The sequence below is a fragment of the Diplotaxodon limnothrissa genome, linkage group LG14, assembly GCF_057381915.1.
Source record: "Diplotaxodon limnothrissa isolate DT_005_m linkage group LG14, D_limnothrissa_male_GT1.1, whole genome shotgun sequence".
NCBI classification, from domain to species: domain Eukaryota; kingdom Metazoa; phylum Chordata; class Actinopteri; order Cichliformes; family Cichlidae; genus Diplotaxodon; species Diplotaxodon limnothrissa.
Genome location: NC_140609.1, coordinates 20,061,696 through 20,077,144, shown reverse-complemented (window position 1 = coordinate 20,077,144; position 15,449 = coordinate 20,061,696). Strand labels below are relative to the sequence as shown.

The window sequence follows — 15,449 nt, the reverse complement described above, 5'->3', positions numbered from 1 at the left end:
TCAAATCATTGTTTCCAGGTTTGTAACACAGTATATGTACATGGCAGCAAAAGTAAATACATTCTCTGAATGCACTTAAACAAAGATGTTTAGAGGTTTTGAGATTTGAGCACTTACAGGTGTGTTTGCTTCTGTTTTGTGCATCAAAATATGTTCACTGTGTTTATCTGTCACAATCATGCATAATAGGCTTACCTCAATTAACACACTAAATGTTGTGTAAATGTTAAGGGACGATTGATGAAGCTGACATCTACTAATGAGAATTCATTAGGTGAATCTAAAACTGATGATTAGCTCATTAACACTGGGACTGGGTGAAAAATAGCGTGCCAATTAGAAATCGTAAAACCATAAATATATATTTGCATCACTGTTACTAGTTACAAGTAGTTACTGCGTTACTGTGTTTTTTTGAGGATTATTGAATACAAACAATTTCAGCAAGCGGGCAGAGGGCTGACAGCTGATGTATTTTTAATGGGTAGGTGGACATTTTTTCTATAAATATACCCACAGGTCAGTGCTCTGTCAAGGGATTTAATTGTGAATATCTATAAGGAGCTGGAACTATAAAGGTTAAAGAAAGATATCTCAGAAAAGTGAGTAAATAGGTGAGAGAGCCGACACATGACAGCAGAATTTTATTCTAAACAGACACAGAACACCAAAGTCTTTAGTCTACATAATCTGTATGCATCACGTTAACCTTGAGACTTAATCACAGATAAGCCTTTTCACTGCCATGTTCTGAGGTCATGCTCTGATTGGCTAAGAAGCTGTAACACATGCACCACATCACACTCTGAATGGTTCAAATACTGCGTATCCCCCTGTGGCTGGATACCTGATTGAAAACCTTCCGTGCAGCTTTTGCGTTGAATTTCAGGTACAAAGAGCAATTTGCACATCAATGGCAGTAATGTGTGTGCGTGCACTTCAAGTAACTGTTTATCTCAATACCATGCATTTTTGAAGTAAGTCTGAATGGAAGTCCTGCATTTTCTTCATTCCATATTTTGCTGTAGAATTTATTTCAGTGCTTCAGATACCACACAAGAATATGTTTCAGGTACCGAGACCTCTGTCTGACGCAGATTTCCAAAATGCATATTCAATGATAGAGCAACGTGTTTTTATTACCTTAGGTGGGCTTTCAGATCCAGGGTATTCACGCTGATCGAGTTTGTTCCAGCGCTGCATAAGTTTTATGACAATAGGCTTGCTGAAGTCCACTAACTGGAACCCGGTCACATTGGCCCCGCCGTGCATGAACCTTTCCAAAGATATGTCCTTGAAACCCTGGGTAGACCAAAAGCATGACAGAAATAAAGAAATGTGTTTGGAACAATGTAACACAAAAACCACAAAAACCTTCAGACCAGACGATGTAATGCAGTCCATATTCATCTTATGAAATATCCAAGGAAACAACCATTTAATCAGTGTAAAGAAGGTACACTTCACTAACTACACATTTATTGCCTGAGATATCTTAATATAAGAAAAAAGTCTCAGTTTTTCTGATAAAGAAATGTGTTTTATTTTGTTTATGTATTTATTCTAACTGTGGAACCACTGTAAAAGTCAAGCAAAACCCAGAACTTTCTACAGTAGATCATTTAATTGATTAACTACTACTCAAGTACTTCGGTATCGTATGAATGGCCATGGGGGGATGTCTTTATGAGCAGGAAAAGCTGTAAAACATAAAACTTTAGTTAAAAGTCCAAAGTTTAAGCCTTCCTTCACATTTTCCAAAACTGTCCAGTGACCCAGATTGGAGACCTTGTCGGCCCAATTCTGACCCCCTGGCCATATGTTTGAGACCCCTGGTCTAAAGGTTCAAAGTCCTCCCACAAACTAAGATCTCCAGATTACATCCCCACAGTGGAAACTTTGCAACATTGAGGAATCACTAAAAGCAATGAAATTCCATCTAACCTGACCTGAGCCGGACCCTTTTACACTGTGCTGGAGAGAACTACTGTTCAAAAGATTTCAGGAATTAAGGTTGAAACAATGCTGATTTTATTGAGCTTGATTCCAGCAGCTTCCCAAAGGTGTGACTTTGTCAAGGAGAGACACATGATAAAATAGTAATTTAGTAAAATACATAATAGGATCTGGTAGAAATAAATAGAAAATAATTAAGATAATGTTTTTTTAATCATTGCAGAAAATCTCCAACTCTGTAACGACAAAGACTTGAAGAAAAATTCTTCAAAGGTCCATCTTGTTTTGTCTAGTATTGCATGTCAACTGTGGATTCTTAAGTAGGCTTTTGGAATAAAATATTACACCAACACTGTAGGAAACGTGTTTCAGAAAACAGCAGGACAACAGTTGAAAGCAACGCCAGCATCCTTACCAGGTTTGCTATGATGTAATGGTAACCTTTGACATGTTTCCCCACACTGACAGCCTGAAAAGAGAGAGGGGGAGAGAAAACGTGGATTTAATTTGGAAACCAGGGGAAAAGTAGCATTAGGGAGCACGACAGGGGTGACAAGGACAAAAAGGTGATTTCCTCCATCTCTTGCTCCATTACCTTCCTTAACAGTGGTGCTGTGGTTACTTTATTATGCTGATTAAAGGAGGATAAAATGATGAAGACTTTGGTACCATGCTGGCTAAAAACTCTGCAGACTTTTAAAATGTTTTAGTGATGCAGAAAACAGCCAGTACTTTGTCTTTTGAAGACATTCAAATTGAAATGATAAAATTTAATTTGTTTTGTTGAAATAGCTGCTTTTGAGAAATGTAGTTCCACTGAAAGAAAGCATATAATACTTTACCTAAACTTGAAAACAGGTCAAGTCTGACCCAAACACAATATATGGGTTATAAAAGCTGCAGATGATTTCACTCTTTTCATTTTTTTTTTTTTTTTTGTTTGCTATTTGATTTCAAATGTGACCTATAAGGTAAAAATATTTCTGCTCAAAACTAAAACCCGTGAGTTTTTGGTCACTGATATTATCCATATAGGGAAATGGAGCGAAAATACAGCAGACTGTGGGAATTCTGACAAAGTGGTCGAATGCATATTGAGATTAACAAGTGGCATAAACCTAATTAACAAACTGTTCACATTTTTCTTTGTCTCTCTCTCACCCACACATATCAGCGGCTTTGTACTGACGCAGACAGATGTACGTACACACACGCGCGTGCACACACAAAGATCGCAGCTGGCAGGGGCAGACAAACAGAGCAGTCTCTGTCTCAGAGCAGGGATGCAAGCCAGTGCCAGCTCTGCAGAGCTGACTAGTGTGTGTGTTTGTGTCTGTATGCCCGTCTCAGTACACATGTGTGCGTTTGTGCGTGCGCCTCCTGTCTGTCTGTTCACTCAGCACAGAAGCCAATTAAGAAACAGTCTGTGTGTCTGAGATGCCGCTACTAGTGTGGGTTTGTGTCTGTGTAGCTGTATGACTATGTGCATTGTAATGCTGTAATTTTAGCTTCTTTTTTTTTTTACATATATTAAATTTCTGTGTGTTACCAGTAATTGTAGGAGTTTCTGAGAGGTATGTGCATTAGTGAATGTGCTTGTGTGTATGTTTGTGTTAGTGAGTTTATCACATATGCAAAGTGAGGATCACATGTAATGACAGGTGGCAGGACCAATGGGATGTTGCAGCCCTCTTTCTCACACACACTCCTGAGACCTGTCAGAGCTCAAGACTTAACCATCAAACAAGACAGACAATCTAATGAACTCAGACAGCCATAAGGTGTCCGAGCGCATGCCTTGATATTTATTACGTGGGTATATGCTTGAAATCTGTGTGCGATAGGACTCTTTACTGTCATTACTGCAATCACACACTGTTGGGGAAGTCACAGTTTTTCATTCCACATTTACGAACTCCAGGGAAAAACTCAAATCTTGTTTTCTTTCCAGATGTCAGAAAGCATCAGGCGAGCTGCTGCAACCAGCTGAGTGGAGCAGACAGTCGGCAGACACTAGTGGTACGGTGAAAAATCTCCATTATGTGGTACTACAGTCATTAGTAACTTAACTTTAATTCTAATTGTTTTCACTATTTCTCACAGGGTCTCACCTCATTACTTAACACAACCTATTATGTGGTTAAAAGGATCTAAAAACGCATCATTGTGCTTTGGCTGTATCTCATTAAGTGTTAAGTGCAGGTCAGTAATGTCATCTCTGCCCTCACTCAGTGATATTTGGGCAGCCATTAACTCGATCTCATGATCTTGTTTAGCATCCAGATCAGTGTCAGACCTCCATGCACCAGCAGTTGGATAATTCTTTTTTTACATTTTAAAAATTCCTTTTATTACTTGTAACCAGGGACTGTAGAGTATTTATAAATGCTGTAAATGTAATGTAGCCATTAATAAATGGCAATAACAACCTCAAACTTACTCTAAAACAGAATTATTTAACATTTAATAGACCTGTTAATTATTCCATGTTTTTCCATCCTAAGTTATCTGCACCACAAATCTCTCCATATTCAACCTCCATACTCAACTAACATGAGTTACATGGTTTGCTGGCTTAAGCACTATTTTGGATTTTAGACTGAAGTATTCACAATCTTGTTGGTTAAATTTCCCAATAACAGTACCTGTTCCAGGATGCTCTGTAGTCTCTCAGGCTCCAGGTCAATGACATATTTTCTCTCCTGCCGTCGATCCAGGTCCTCTAAGAGTCTCCGATACGCCGCCTCATTGAAACTCTCCACACAGATTGCACTCACCTGTACATGTCAAATGCGCGCAGGAACACAAGAGAAGACATCATGGATAGAGTCATGCATGTAAACCTCAAGCAAATGAAAAAGCTATTTGAAGAACTAATCACAGAAATGTGAATACACAGCATGGGAGCACAGTGTGTGCATGTGGATGTTTAAATTAATATACTAGTTGTGCGCTCTGAGAAAGCATGACAATTCTTGTGCATGTGTGTGTGTTTTAGCAGGTTTCCAAGAATTTGCGCATTTGTGTGTGTCCTGACCTGCCATCCGTTCTGCCCCGCTCGCTCCATAATTGCCTGCAGTATTGCATAACCTAAACAACAGAGAGTAAGGGAAGCAAAAAAGAGAATTAATGCTGCACTAGGTACATGATGCAGTTGAAAAATGGATAAATTATGCTTTGCTGTTTTTTCCAGAAAAAAAACTAAATAAATAAAAGTGCTCGTGTTTTCAAAATCTGTTATCCTAATCATAGTTGAGGTAAAACCTTTGCACACTATACCAGAATTAGCAAAACTGTTTCCAGGTGTGCATTACGCTTAAAAACTAGGGGCAAAATGCTTAGCATTTAACGCATCTTCAACTTAATTTTTTATCTTCCAGCCTGCAAAGTGTAACGTCTGAATTGTCTGTCGAATTCTGACACTCAGTGTTGACATTTCATTGAAATTAAATTCTCAATCCTTTTCCCCCTTAAGAGTAAAATAGGATTAAAAAGTAATTCATGTGTAAATACTTAGTATTTATAGTCTGGAATCAAAACTATAAAATGGACTTCTGCTTCTACAATATGAGGCAACACACCTTTGAACAGGCTGTCTTCTTAATGTGTTTCTAATGAATCTGACTTGATCAAACAAGCAGAAGGTGTCAACATGAGTGACAATGGATATAATATTACACCGAACAAGTGTCATGTTGGGTCAAGACAAATGGGAAACATGTAATAATAAGTAATAACACAATGCAACAGCAATATTCTTTCTTAATATTGGCATGCGGCCATGTTTCTATCACAATGAGCGCTGAAACAAACCTTGATGCTAACTCTCTGAGCAAAGCAGATTCAATCAAAATAAAATGATATCACAATTCGCTGAAAGTCACATGGACACAAAGGCAGAGAAACACGAGTACAGCGGGAGTCTTCTAAAACACAAGACGAGAAAGCACACACTCTAGTTTGACCTTTTTAACCACTAGACTGATGCTATATAGAATCATACATGTGTCTAAATGAAAATGTCTGTGCCTAAAACTTAACCTAAAACTCTAAAAAGGTAAAACTTGGTGTAAAAAATAACCCAACTTTTGGAGAAAAATAAACTGACAAAAAAGATTTTGTGAACTTACGAAATCCACTAAACTAAAAGAAAATTTGTTTTTGACATTTTGTTCACATGTGTCATCACAACCTGCCTGGATGAGACTTTGCTGATTTTGTTTATTAAGAATTAGCAGGTGTGCGTGACCTGGAGTCAACCGCCTTCACAAAGTGCTTTGTTTTTACTGCAATAACCAGTTTAAGACTAGCTAATAAAAACTAAACTAAAAATCATCATTTTGCATTGCACCCTGCCTTTCGCCCTGTGACCGCTTTAGCACACCTGCAACCCTGAACTGGTGAGGCAGAAGAAAATGAAAGAGTGGATAAAAACTAAACTCAAATGAGCTTATCTGCTTCAGAAACTAAACTGTATTGAACACAAAAAAAATCGAAATGAAATCAGAATTAAAACTAATTGCAGAATACAAACTGATTATATTGTAAGTTACTCAGGTGTTTTGCAGTATGTGTGCCTTCCTATGTACTGTTTTTACACATATTATCTAATGCTTTCAGAAATGGGTATGCACTAATGTAATCTATTTGAATTTGTCTGTGAATGCATTTGCCTTTGCATGCACATGTGCAGTTCTGTGGACATCCACAGTTCGTGCCTCTGTGAGTGCGTGTTAGCAGCTGTCTCTGGAGCAGAGCAGGGTGCATAAAACAGATCACAGTGTTACTGCCTATTTTCCAGCACATTACAGGCAGCAGGTCTTGATGGGAGCCTGTAATGAAGGGCCCTGCCTTGGCCAAGTCATGGGTGAGTACAGCCCAAATTCTTATGCATCCATCTTTCGCTCCATTTCTCCCTCCCATCCCCCTTTCTCTCAAACATTTCCCCTCCTTCCTGTGCTATATGCTACTGTACATCCCCAGAGGCTTGTGATTTTGTCTGTCTACTTATTCCTCCTTTCTGTAATGCTCCCCCTGCCATCCTCCACTGCCCCCCCATCTACCTCCACTTTCTCCTCTTCCTAGCCCTTGCCCCCGTCACCTTGTTTGTCTCCTCCTCTCATGACTCACAGCTAATTTTCTGTCTTTTTGACTTTGCCACCAGCACGACTGACCTAACCTGTGTTTCCTGTTCCCCCTTTTCCTTCCTCTTTTTTTCCCCTTTTGCTCCCCCAGGTAATAACTTAAAACAACGAAGGCCACAGGATGCTGGCTGAGGCACCTACACACATGCACACACACACCCACTATAGTACGGTCTGGGGACTTTACGTCATGTTTGACCTGTGTTTCACTCCCTGTGGCTGGGGATTAGTCTGTGTGGGAGTGTATGTGTGTGTCTATTTGTGCACACATGTAGGTGTGTGTGAGAGAAATAACGTGCCAAGCATCCCCATGACAGTGGTTAGGGTCTGAGGGCATCAGCTGTGCCTGCTCCACTAACTTGCGTGTGCTGCATTTTGGCATGGTCGAATCAAAAGCAGGTGAACGCCGCGAGAGCTGAGGCCAAATCTTTGTCTCTGGCTGAAAAGTGCCAAATCACCACTGTTTCAGCTGCTGTCCTTATAAAGTCTGCTCATTAATAATAATGGATTGGATTTATATAGCGCTTTTCAAGGCACCCAAAGCACTTTACAATACCACTATTCATTTACTCTCACATTCATACACTGGTGGAGGAAAGCTACAGTTGTAGCCACAGCTGCCCTGGGGCAGACTGACAGAAGCGAGGCTGCCATATCGCACCATCGGCCCCTCTGGCCAACACCAGTAGGGTAAAGTGTCTTGCCCAAGGACACAACGACCAGGACAGAGAGCCGAGGGATTGAACCGGCGACCTTCCGGTTACAGATGCGATTCCCAACCCCCTGAGCCACGGTCGCCCATTGCCAGTAATAAAACCTTTGTGTTTCCATGAGAACACAGGGCTAAATATGGGAGTTACTTTATGAAAAAAAAGAAAAAAAAAAGAAAAGAAAGGGTTAAGGCTAAGAGGGGTACGCCCTTACTGCTTTTATAGGAATTAAGAGGGTCAGTAGCAGCTGGGTGCTGCTAATCAAATGTCCTTGATTAACTGATCATCTGCAAGTCTGAGCACCTCTATGAAAGAAAAAGTTTTGACAGTTTGATGTTCTGGAGGATTCAGGAATGTTTTAGCTCAATGCTGCAATCTTCCCAGGAGCTGACGTCCCAGGAAATCCACCATATAGTCAAACAATGCAATGCTCGGCCTTAGAAATGCAAAACACCTCCAAGCAATAGGTCTCAGGGTCTATAGGCCTCAGTAAGTGTGTTAAATGTTAAAGTTTGTCACAGCACAATTAGATGAAGATTGACTGGTAAAAAAGTACAACTTTTTTTGAAAGGCTGCCATGAGAAAGCCTCCCCTTAAAAAACAAAAACAAAACAGGGCTGTATGACTTAGGTTTGCAAAGATGCTTTTGAAAAAAAATGTCAAGGCTTTAGTGCTTGCATTGGAAAGACATGACCAAAGTGGAGATGCCCAGCAAAGTGCCAAGATTGGTGAAAACCAAACACAACATATCAGCACAAACACCTCATGCCAACTGTTAAGCACAAGCATGGAGGGTTGATCATTTGGGGGCTTGTTTTGAAGCCACAGGACTTGGGTCATCCAACAGGACAATGATCCCAAGCTCAGCAGCAAATCTATAACAGATAGGCTGTAAAAGAAAAGAACCAAGGTGCTGCAAAGACCCAGTCGAAGTCTAGCCCTCAATGCTGTGAGACAGTGTGCGGGACCTTAAGCAAATGCACGCAAACCTCAAATTACAACATTATAAAGCAGAGCGAGCTAACCACAGCAGGTCTTTATCCTGTCTCACCCCCCAGTTGGTCACGGCAGATGGCTGCCCCTCCCTGAGCATGGTTCTACTGGAGGTTTCTTCCTGTTAAAAGGGAGTTTTTCCTTCCCATTGTTGCCAAAGTGTGTGCTTATAGTGGGTCATATGATTGTTGGGTTTTTTCTTTGTATAATTGTGAGGTGTTTACCTTTATAATATAAAGTGCCATGAGGCAACTCTTGTTGTGATTTTGTGCTATAAAATAAAACTGAACTGAATTAAATGTGAAATACTAAAAATCAAAAAGAAAATTATTACTTTAATTTTAAAAAAAATTTTAACACCAAGGATGGATCCAGAAGCTACTGGATCATGTGGTGTATGTAGTATTAACAGAATGGCATTGAGTCCTATGAAAACAATGACACACCTGCCCATTAGCGCTTGGATTTTTTTTCTGTGATTTTTTTCTGACTTTGCTCTTTAAAACTCAGAAGGAATAAAAGTTAAGTAGAAGAAAATTAGAAGTGGTCAGATTTTGTCTTGGTCATAAGACCACTATATATTCGAACTGTTTTTACATGCAACATTAGCGCAGTCATTGCTGGGCATTTACCTCTGTCTGTGTCGTAGAGGAAGACAAATCGGCTCCAGTCATAGTGGTCCAACAGGGACAGCAAAGCTCCTCTGATGGACGGCCGAAGCTGCAGCGTGAACTGGCCCTCGCCTTCAGTGGGGAAGCTGGGTGTCACTAGGCTGATGTGCAGGGCCCCACAAAACGATGTCAGCGTGTTTACTGAACGCTTGTCGTAAAGGCCGAAGATAGCGAAGACCCCCCTTGAATACTGAGAACAGACTGTGGACAGAGAAGAGGTGGAAGATGGAGAGGGGTCGGGGGATAAGGTGTCGGACACAAAAGGGATCCAGGTAGAAGAAGGAAAAAAAGTGGGTAAGTCGACAAAAATACTATATGACACTATATTATACTCAGTGACTCAGCTGCTAGAGAAACGGTCCAAAAACAGCAAGAAGGGAGGATGGAGAAGCCCTTAATTAAATTCACATTGTGGAATCGGGTTTCACATGTGAACCAATTTTAATGAGAGACGGCTTCAACTTGTGTCAGCTATGCACTAACTTTACACTCCTAATTAGACCCACAAACTGCATTTTTTCTTTAATTTATTTTTGAGTTGTGTGTGTGACTGATTTTGCAAATGCCTAATGAAACAGAACAGATCTTGAAAATACATCAGTCATTTTCACATTAGACTGCCTTTGCAAAATGACTTTTATTTCACCCAAAACAGGCCCCAACACAATAGCCCTCCCTGCCACTTCTTATGTACTTCCACATGTAGTTATAAATTACAAGCACAAACATTTGCAGGGGCATGGGTTGAAAACCAGACGCCAACCTAAGCTCCCTGACAAGACATTTTCAAATGCTCACACAAAATCGTTCCCAGTTGCCAAAATTCATGTTGCTTCTTATGCCTTTTTTGAGAAAATTAAAATGAAATCCAAACTCCCAACAGCTTTTAGATCCTTAAGATCCATCTCTGCACACATACAGACATGCAGAGCCAAAAAAATAAATAAAAAATCCGAGACCAAGCCACGAGTTCACTTCAAATATAGTCATTTTCTGCTACAGCACTGCAGCTCAGTCGCCAAACATCCGGAAGCTTTCAAACATGACAGAGAGAAGACTAAAAAGCTCTGACATCTTCCGCTATGTCGCTTCTGCAAAATTCTACCCTCTGCTTTGTTTTGTCATTCATCTTTGTAGCTCAACCAAGAAAAAAGCATTTGGTATGTGAACAGAGGAATCCTCCATATTCTCAAAAAAAGAAGAGGACAGAAATTAAGCGAGTGAAGTCTAAGAAAACTGTGTCATCATTTATTTCTTTTTATAGGATTTAATGTTTCACTTCGGCTGCCCACTTTCTCTTTTATCCTCTTATTCCCTCCTCCTCTTTCTTTTCTAAGTCCCATTCTTCCTTTCTTTCAAACAGCCATGTTTTTAGACTTCAGCTCTACCCTGCATCATAATTCATTCTCCGCCCCATCATACGTCACACTGGAGTAAACAGTAAGGCACGAAGACTGCAGGGTTTGCTTTTGGCAACTGTCAGGCATTACTCTAAATTCCTTCCTGTCTTTCTCCCTCTATTTATCTTCTTGTGCATCACATCACCTCATACCTTTGCCCCTTTCTTTAGTTTTCCAGGCAGATGCTCCATCCATCCTCTCTCTTTCAGCTTCCACCATCATCCACTTTCCTTCATCTATAGCTGCCTCCTCTTCCTGTTCCTCCTGCTCTCCCTCCCCCTGGGACTCAGAGTAATTCCATTATCAGCTATAAGCCTCAGTGGGGGTAAACACTGAGGGAGATGCAGCTTTGACGCTTGGGCTTGTGGCAATTAAACAAAGCTGAGGCCCCTACACCCAGGAGGCGATAAGGCAGGGATTTAGTCTCTGATTATGACAGGAGCTAAATGTCTTCAATTCAGAGAACTAGCATACTAGACGTACTTAGCATGCGTCATTCAGCAGTAGCTGAGTCATGGCGTTCTTAAAGTCAATGTTCTTAGTGTCTTCACAAATGAGTTTTACAACTTTTTCCCAGGTTTCGGTTGATATTTCAGTGCACATGAGCGTAACATAAGCGATGCTGAAATGAGGTTGTGTTATAAGATAATAAAAAAAGATTGTACTTTTTTAGTGAAGTGCCAGGAAAGTGCAGTACTTGGAGTTTCATCTATTATAAATGCTAAAGAAAATCCATTTGTATGTATAAATCTCAGTACAACTGGCTTGATTTTGGATGAATTTGTGGTAAAAGGATCAACTATTTTGAGTTAAGGAAAAAACCCAGCAGAATGAGAAATAATAGAACTGAAGCACTGAACATGTGAGCTGACATCCTGGGTAGCAGATTGGAGCAGAGCTCCTGTGCCAGCTGATGACTTCTTTTGAAATTTGACTGAAACTTCTGGCTTAGATGCAGCTTATGACATCACTTGTCTTCAAATTTGAATTTTCCCTCTACCTCATGGGCCTCCATCAAAACCTAAAGAAATATTGATAGCCTTAATCCCAAACCAGTCTATTTTTATACAATACCAAGACAGCTGCAACTATACACACAGGCCCAGAGCACATAACTGAAATCCCGCAGACTAGAACTGCCTAACTTTCAGCACTACTTCTTAGCCAACAGGCTTCAGTTTATCTCAGGATGGCTAAAACACACCCTCTTAGATGAACCTTGGCTAGATGTAGAACAAGCACTCTGCAATAATCTAGAGATCTCAGACCTACCATTTATCAGCTCAAACATCCAACGACATGAATGCTTTAAAAGCATCAACATCAGCTCTTCTCTGACAGCATGGTGGGAGTTTCTAAAATTGACGGCGTCTTCATTAATCCCATGCAAACGTACACCTATCTGGAACAACCCTGACATATTACAAAACAATAATATGATAAACTTTTCAGATTGGAGTGATAAAGGAATCAAATATTTAGAACATATACTAGAAGGAACAGAATTTATTTCATTTGACGGACTAGTTACACAATATGGGATCAACAAGAAAAGATTTTTAGAATATCAACAAATTAAATCCATAGTAAAAAAGAAATTTAAACCGGGTCAAGTTGAACTACAAACACCACCAAGTGTGGTTCAATTTCTTACTCTTAAACCCCCCAAATTACTATCCAAAATATACAGAATGCTTTCTAAAACAGATGAATCAATATCACTTCCTATTGCAAAATGGGAAGCGGATTTATCAGTTAACTTAGACCTAAACTTCTGGTCTCAGATTTGCTTAAAAACCTTTCATCTAATTAGAAATCCCAGTCTTCAATTAATTCAATACAAAATATTACATAGAGTGCACTATACAGGTCATCGGATGTTCAAGATGGGCTTTACGTCTACCAACAACTGCTCACACTGCCAAACCAATTCACCGGACAATTATATCCACGCTCTTTGGTTCTGTCCACCAGTTCAGAAGTTTTGGCGCGAGATATGTGAAGACTTATCGAAGTGTCTGAAATGTAACATTCCAACTTCCCCCTTAGTGTGTTTGTTGGGCAGCTTAGATAATGTCACTTCAGAAAAGAATATCGCCCATATGGTTTTCACTGCCCTATGCATAGCCAAGAAAACAGTCCTCATGAACTGGAAAAATAAAAATAATCTTAATTCTAACCAATATAGAAATTATCTATTAGATTACATTAGTCTTGATACAGCCTCTGCCACCACATCAGATCAATTGCTCTGGGCTCCTTTGATCATCTCCATCACCTAGTGGGGGTGGGGGGTCATAGTTTGGTCCCGCCTTCACTGTTGTGATTGGTGTGGGGGTAGGGACAGGCTTAGGGCGTCGGGGGGTTCCCCGGAGGCATCTTCCTTGGGGGGCTCAACCCGGGGTAGCGGTCATGTCCGGTTAGGGGCTCTGTTGGCTCTCCGGTGACTGTTTCCTCGCGGCTGCGTGCAGCGGGGCTAGGGGAGGGTCTGTGCTGACGGACGTGGGTTACTGACCTGGTAGCCTGGCTGCCCCTGGGTGGGTCCGGGATGGGCGTGAGGTTCTGGGGGCGCTCCGTCTCTGGGCTGGGACCCGGACCGGGCCTCGGGGGCTTGGGTCCTGGTTGGTGTGTTGCCGGGGTTGTGGGCGGGTGGGTGCATGGGGGCCCAGCCCTGGAGCAGGGTGCCGCCGGTGCGTCGAGCCACCTGGGGGGCTCTTCAACTGGTGGGGGAGATTGTCACATCTTGCAGGAGCTTTCCTCTCCTCAGGAGCTGCCTCTGCAGGAGGGGGAGATACAGGAGAGGTGGAGGAAGATCTCAGCCTGGGTGTTTATTGTCTTATGTAGTCTGGAAGATGAGTGGATGGTGGGGTGGGTGCAGTTTTCTCTGTGGTGGGGTTGGGTGGACTGTCCCGGGCTCTGTGGGGCCGGGCGGCGCTGCTGCACTGGGCCCGGTCTGGATGGGCCTGGGCCCCCTTTCCCTGGCGGGTCGCGGAGTATGGGGGTGCCTACTGGGGTCAGCGGGGGAGCTGGCCCCAGGGAGGGGTCACCTGCCCCTCCCTTCCTTCCCTCCCCATCTCCAGCTGCCTCCCTCTTCCCGCTCCACCACAACCACCCACACATGCAGGGCCTTGGAGTAGGGGTATGTCACCAGGGTGCAGAGGAGGCTACCCCCCCCCTCTGTCCCCTTCTGGCTGCCTCTGCCTCAATTTTATCCCACAACTTAGACATTCACATTACTCACACTCTCATTACACATACATATAGGATCTTGGGGGTGGGCACGATACACGGAGTCCAAAGTACCATCAGGGTGTACACCCCACCCCTGGCATCGTTGCCCACCTCTCAATTTTAAATACACGTAGACATTGAGGGCTAGCAGGAGGGACCATGCGCTTACCTGCTGCTCTCTGGCAGGTAGCTCCAAGCCCTCCTGGGTTTTAAATGCACCTTAGAACACACATGCATCAACATTACAATGAGCGGGTGGAGGGAGGTTCGGAGTCTTCTCTCACCCCCGTTCTCTGCGACCTGCTGGAGCAGGGGGGCTAGGACTAGGAGGAGGAGTTGGCCGTCCGACTGCGGTCTGGAGTGTGGAGCCTTCCTGCTGCTGCGGAGTCGGGGCGGTCTGCCTCCCCCCACCGCAGGGAAAAGGGAAACACCACCTGGGTCTGGGTGCAGTTCCCCCCTCCAGGGGCGGGGGCACCTAGACCCGGTTTGTAGAGTATGCTTGGGGAGTGTGATCGTGTGTACAACGTCTCTTTATGTATGTCTCCACGTTGGTTGAGTTTGGAGTAAGTGCATATGAGAGCATGAGGGTGGGAATGGATGTTTGTATCTGTGTGTGCCTGTATGTCTGTGTCTATATGTCAGGTTGGGTGTCAGGCGCCACCTCTCTGGGGACATCTCAGGCCCTCCAAGGTTTGGAGGCCTATCTCCCCCTACCACCACTTCCCCTGCCAGTGGCGGACCCCCTCAGACATCGGTGCGTTGGTGGTTCTTTGTGTCCGGGGATGGGCGTCCAGGTACACACCGGCTCACTCCTTGGCGGCCGCTTATCGGGGCCTGGAGCCTGGGGCTCGCTCGGGCCACTTCGGAGGTGGGGTGCCCCCGGCCTCTCGGCCTGGGGCTCGGTCACTCAGGCGCAGCTGGCTGCCGGCGGAGCTCACGGGCGCGTCACTGCAACTCCCCCTGGCTTCTGCTCCGCGGCTGCTGAGTGAGCCCTCATCTGGGACTCTCCTCAGCTCTTTCCGGGACAGTGGCGCAGCTGCCCCTCTGTTGGTCTTCCTTGGTCTCTTGTGTTCTGGGGGCCTCTGGATGTCTGGAGTTTTGATCTCCTCCACACCTGCTTCACGCCCTGGAGGACGGGGCTGTGGCCCCCCCACACCCTCTAGCAGATTATTACATGAAGGAACCTTTTAAAAAAACAAAAAACAAGCGCGTCCATGCTCACAGGTGTACACACGGGTGATCACACCCACAAACTACACCCTTTTTGGCTCCTACCTCAAAGCACACTGTGTTCTGTTGATCTTATGTGCTGCACAATAATGTTTAACATTTAGTATTTACTGT

The 15,449-nt window shown here is 43.1% G+C and overlaps 1 protein-coding gene across 2 annotated transcripts in view; it reads right to left on the bottom strand.

Moving 5' to 3' along the window:
• The window catches only part of gria4a (glutamate receptor, ionotropic, AMPA 4a), a 124,674-nt gene that overhangs the window by 48,313 nt on the left and 60,912 nt on the right, over positions 1-15,449 (bottom strand). For both annotated transcript variants that reach the window (XM_085370741.1, XM_085370742.1), the window contains exons 3-7: positions 9,436-9,675; positions 4,994-5,046; positions 4,602-4,733; positions 2,372-2,425; positions 1,144-1,302 (exon numbers count right to left, since the gene is read on the bottom strand). In XM_085370741.1, coding sequence (XP_085226867.1) covers positions 1,144-1,302; positions 2,372-2,425; positions 4,602-4,733; positions 4,994-5,046; positions 9,436-9,675 — 638 coding nt within the window. The remainder of the gene's footprint in view (positions 1-1,143; positions 1,303-2,371; positions 2,426-4,601; positions 4,734-4,993; positions 5,047-9,435; positions 9,676-15,449) is intronic.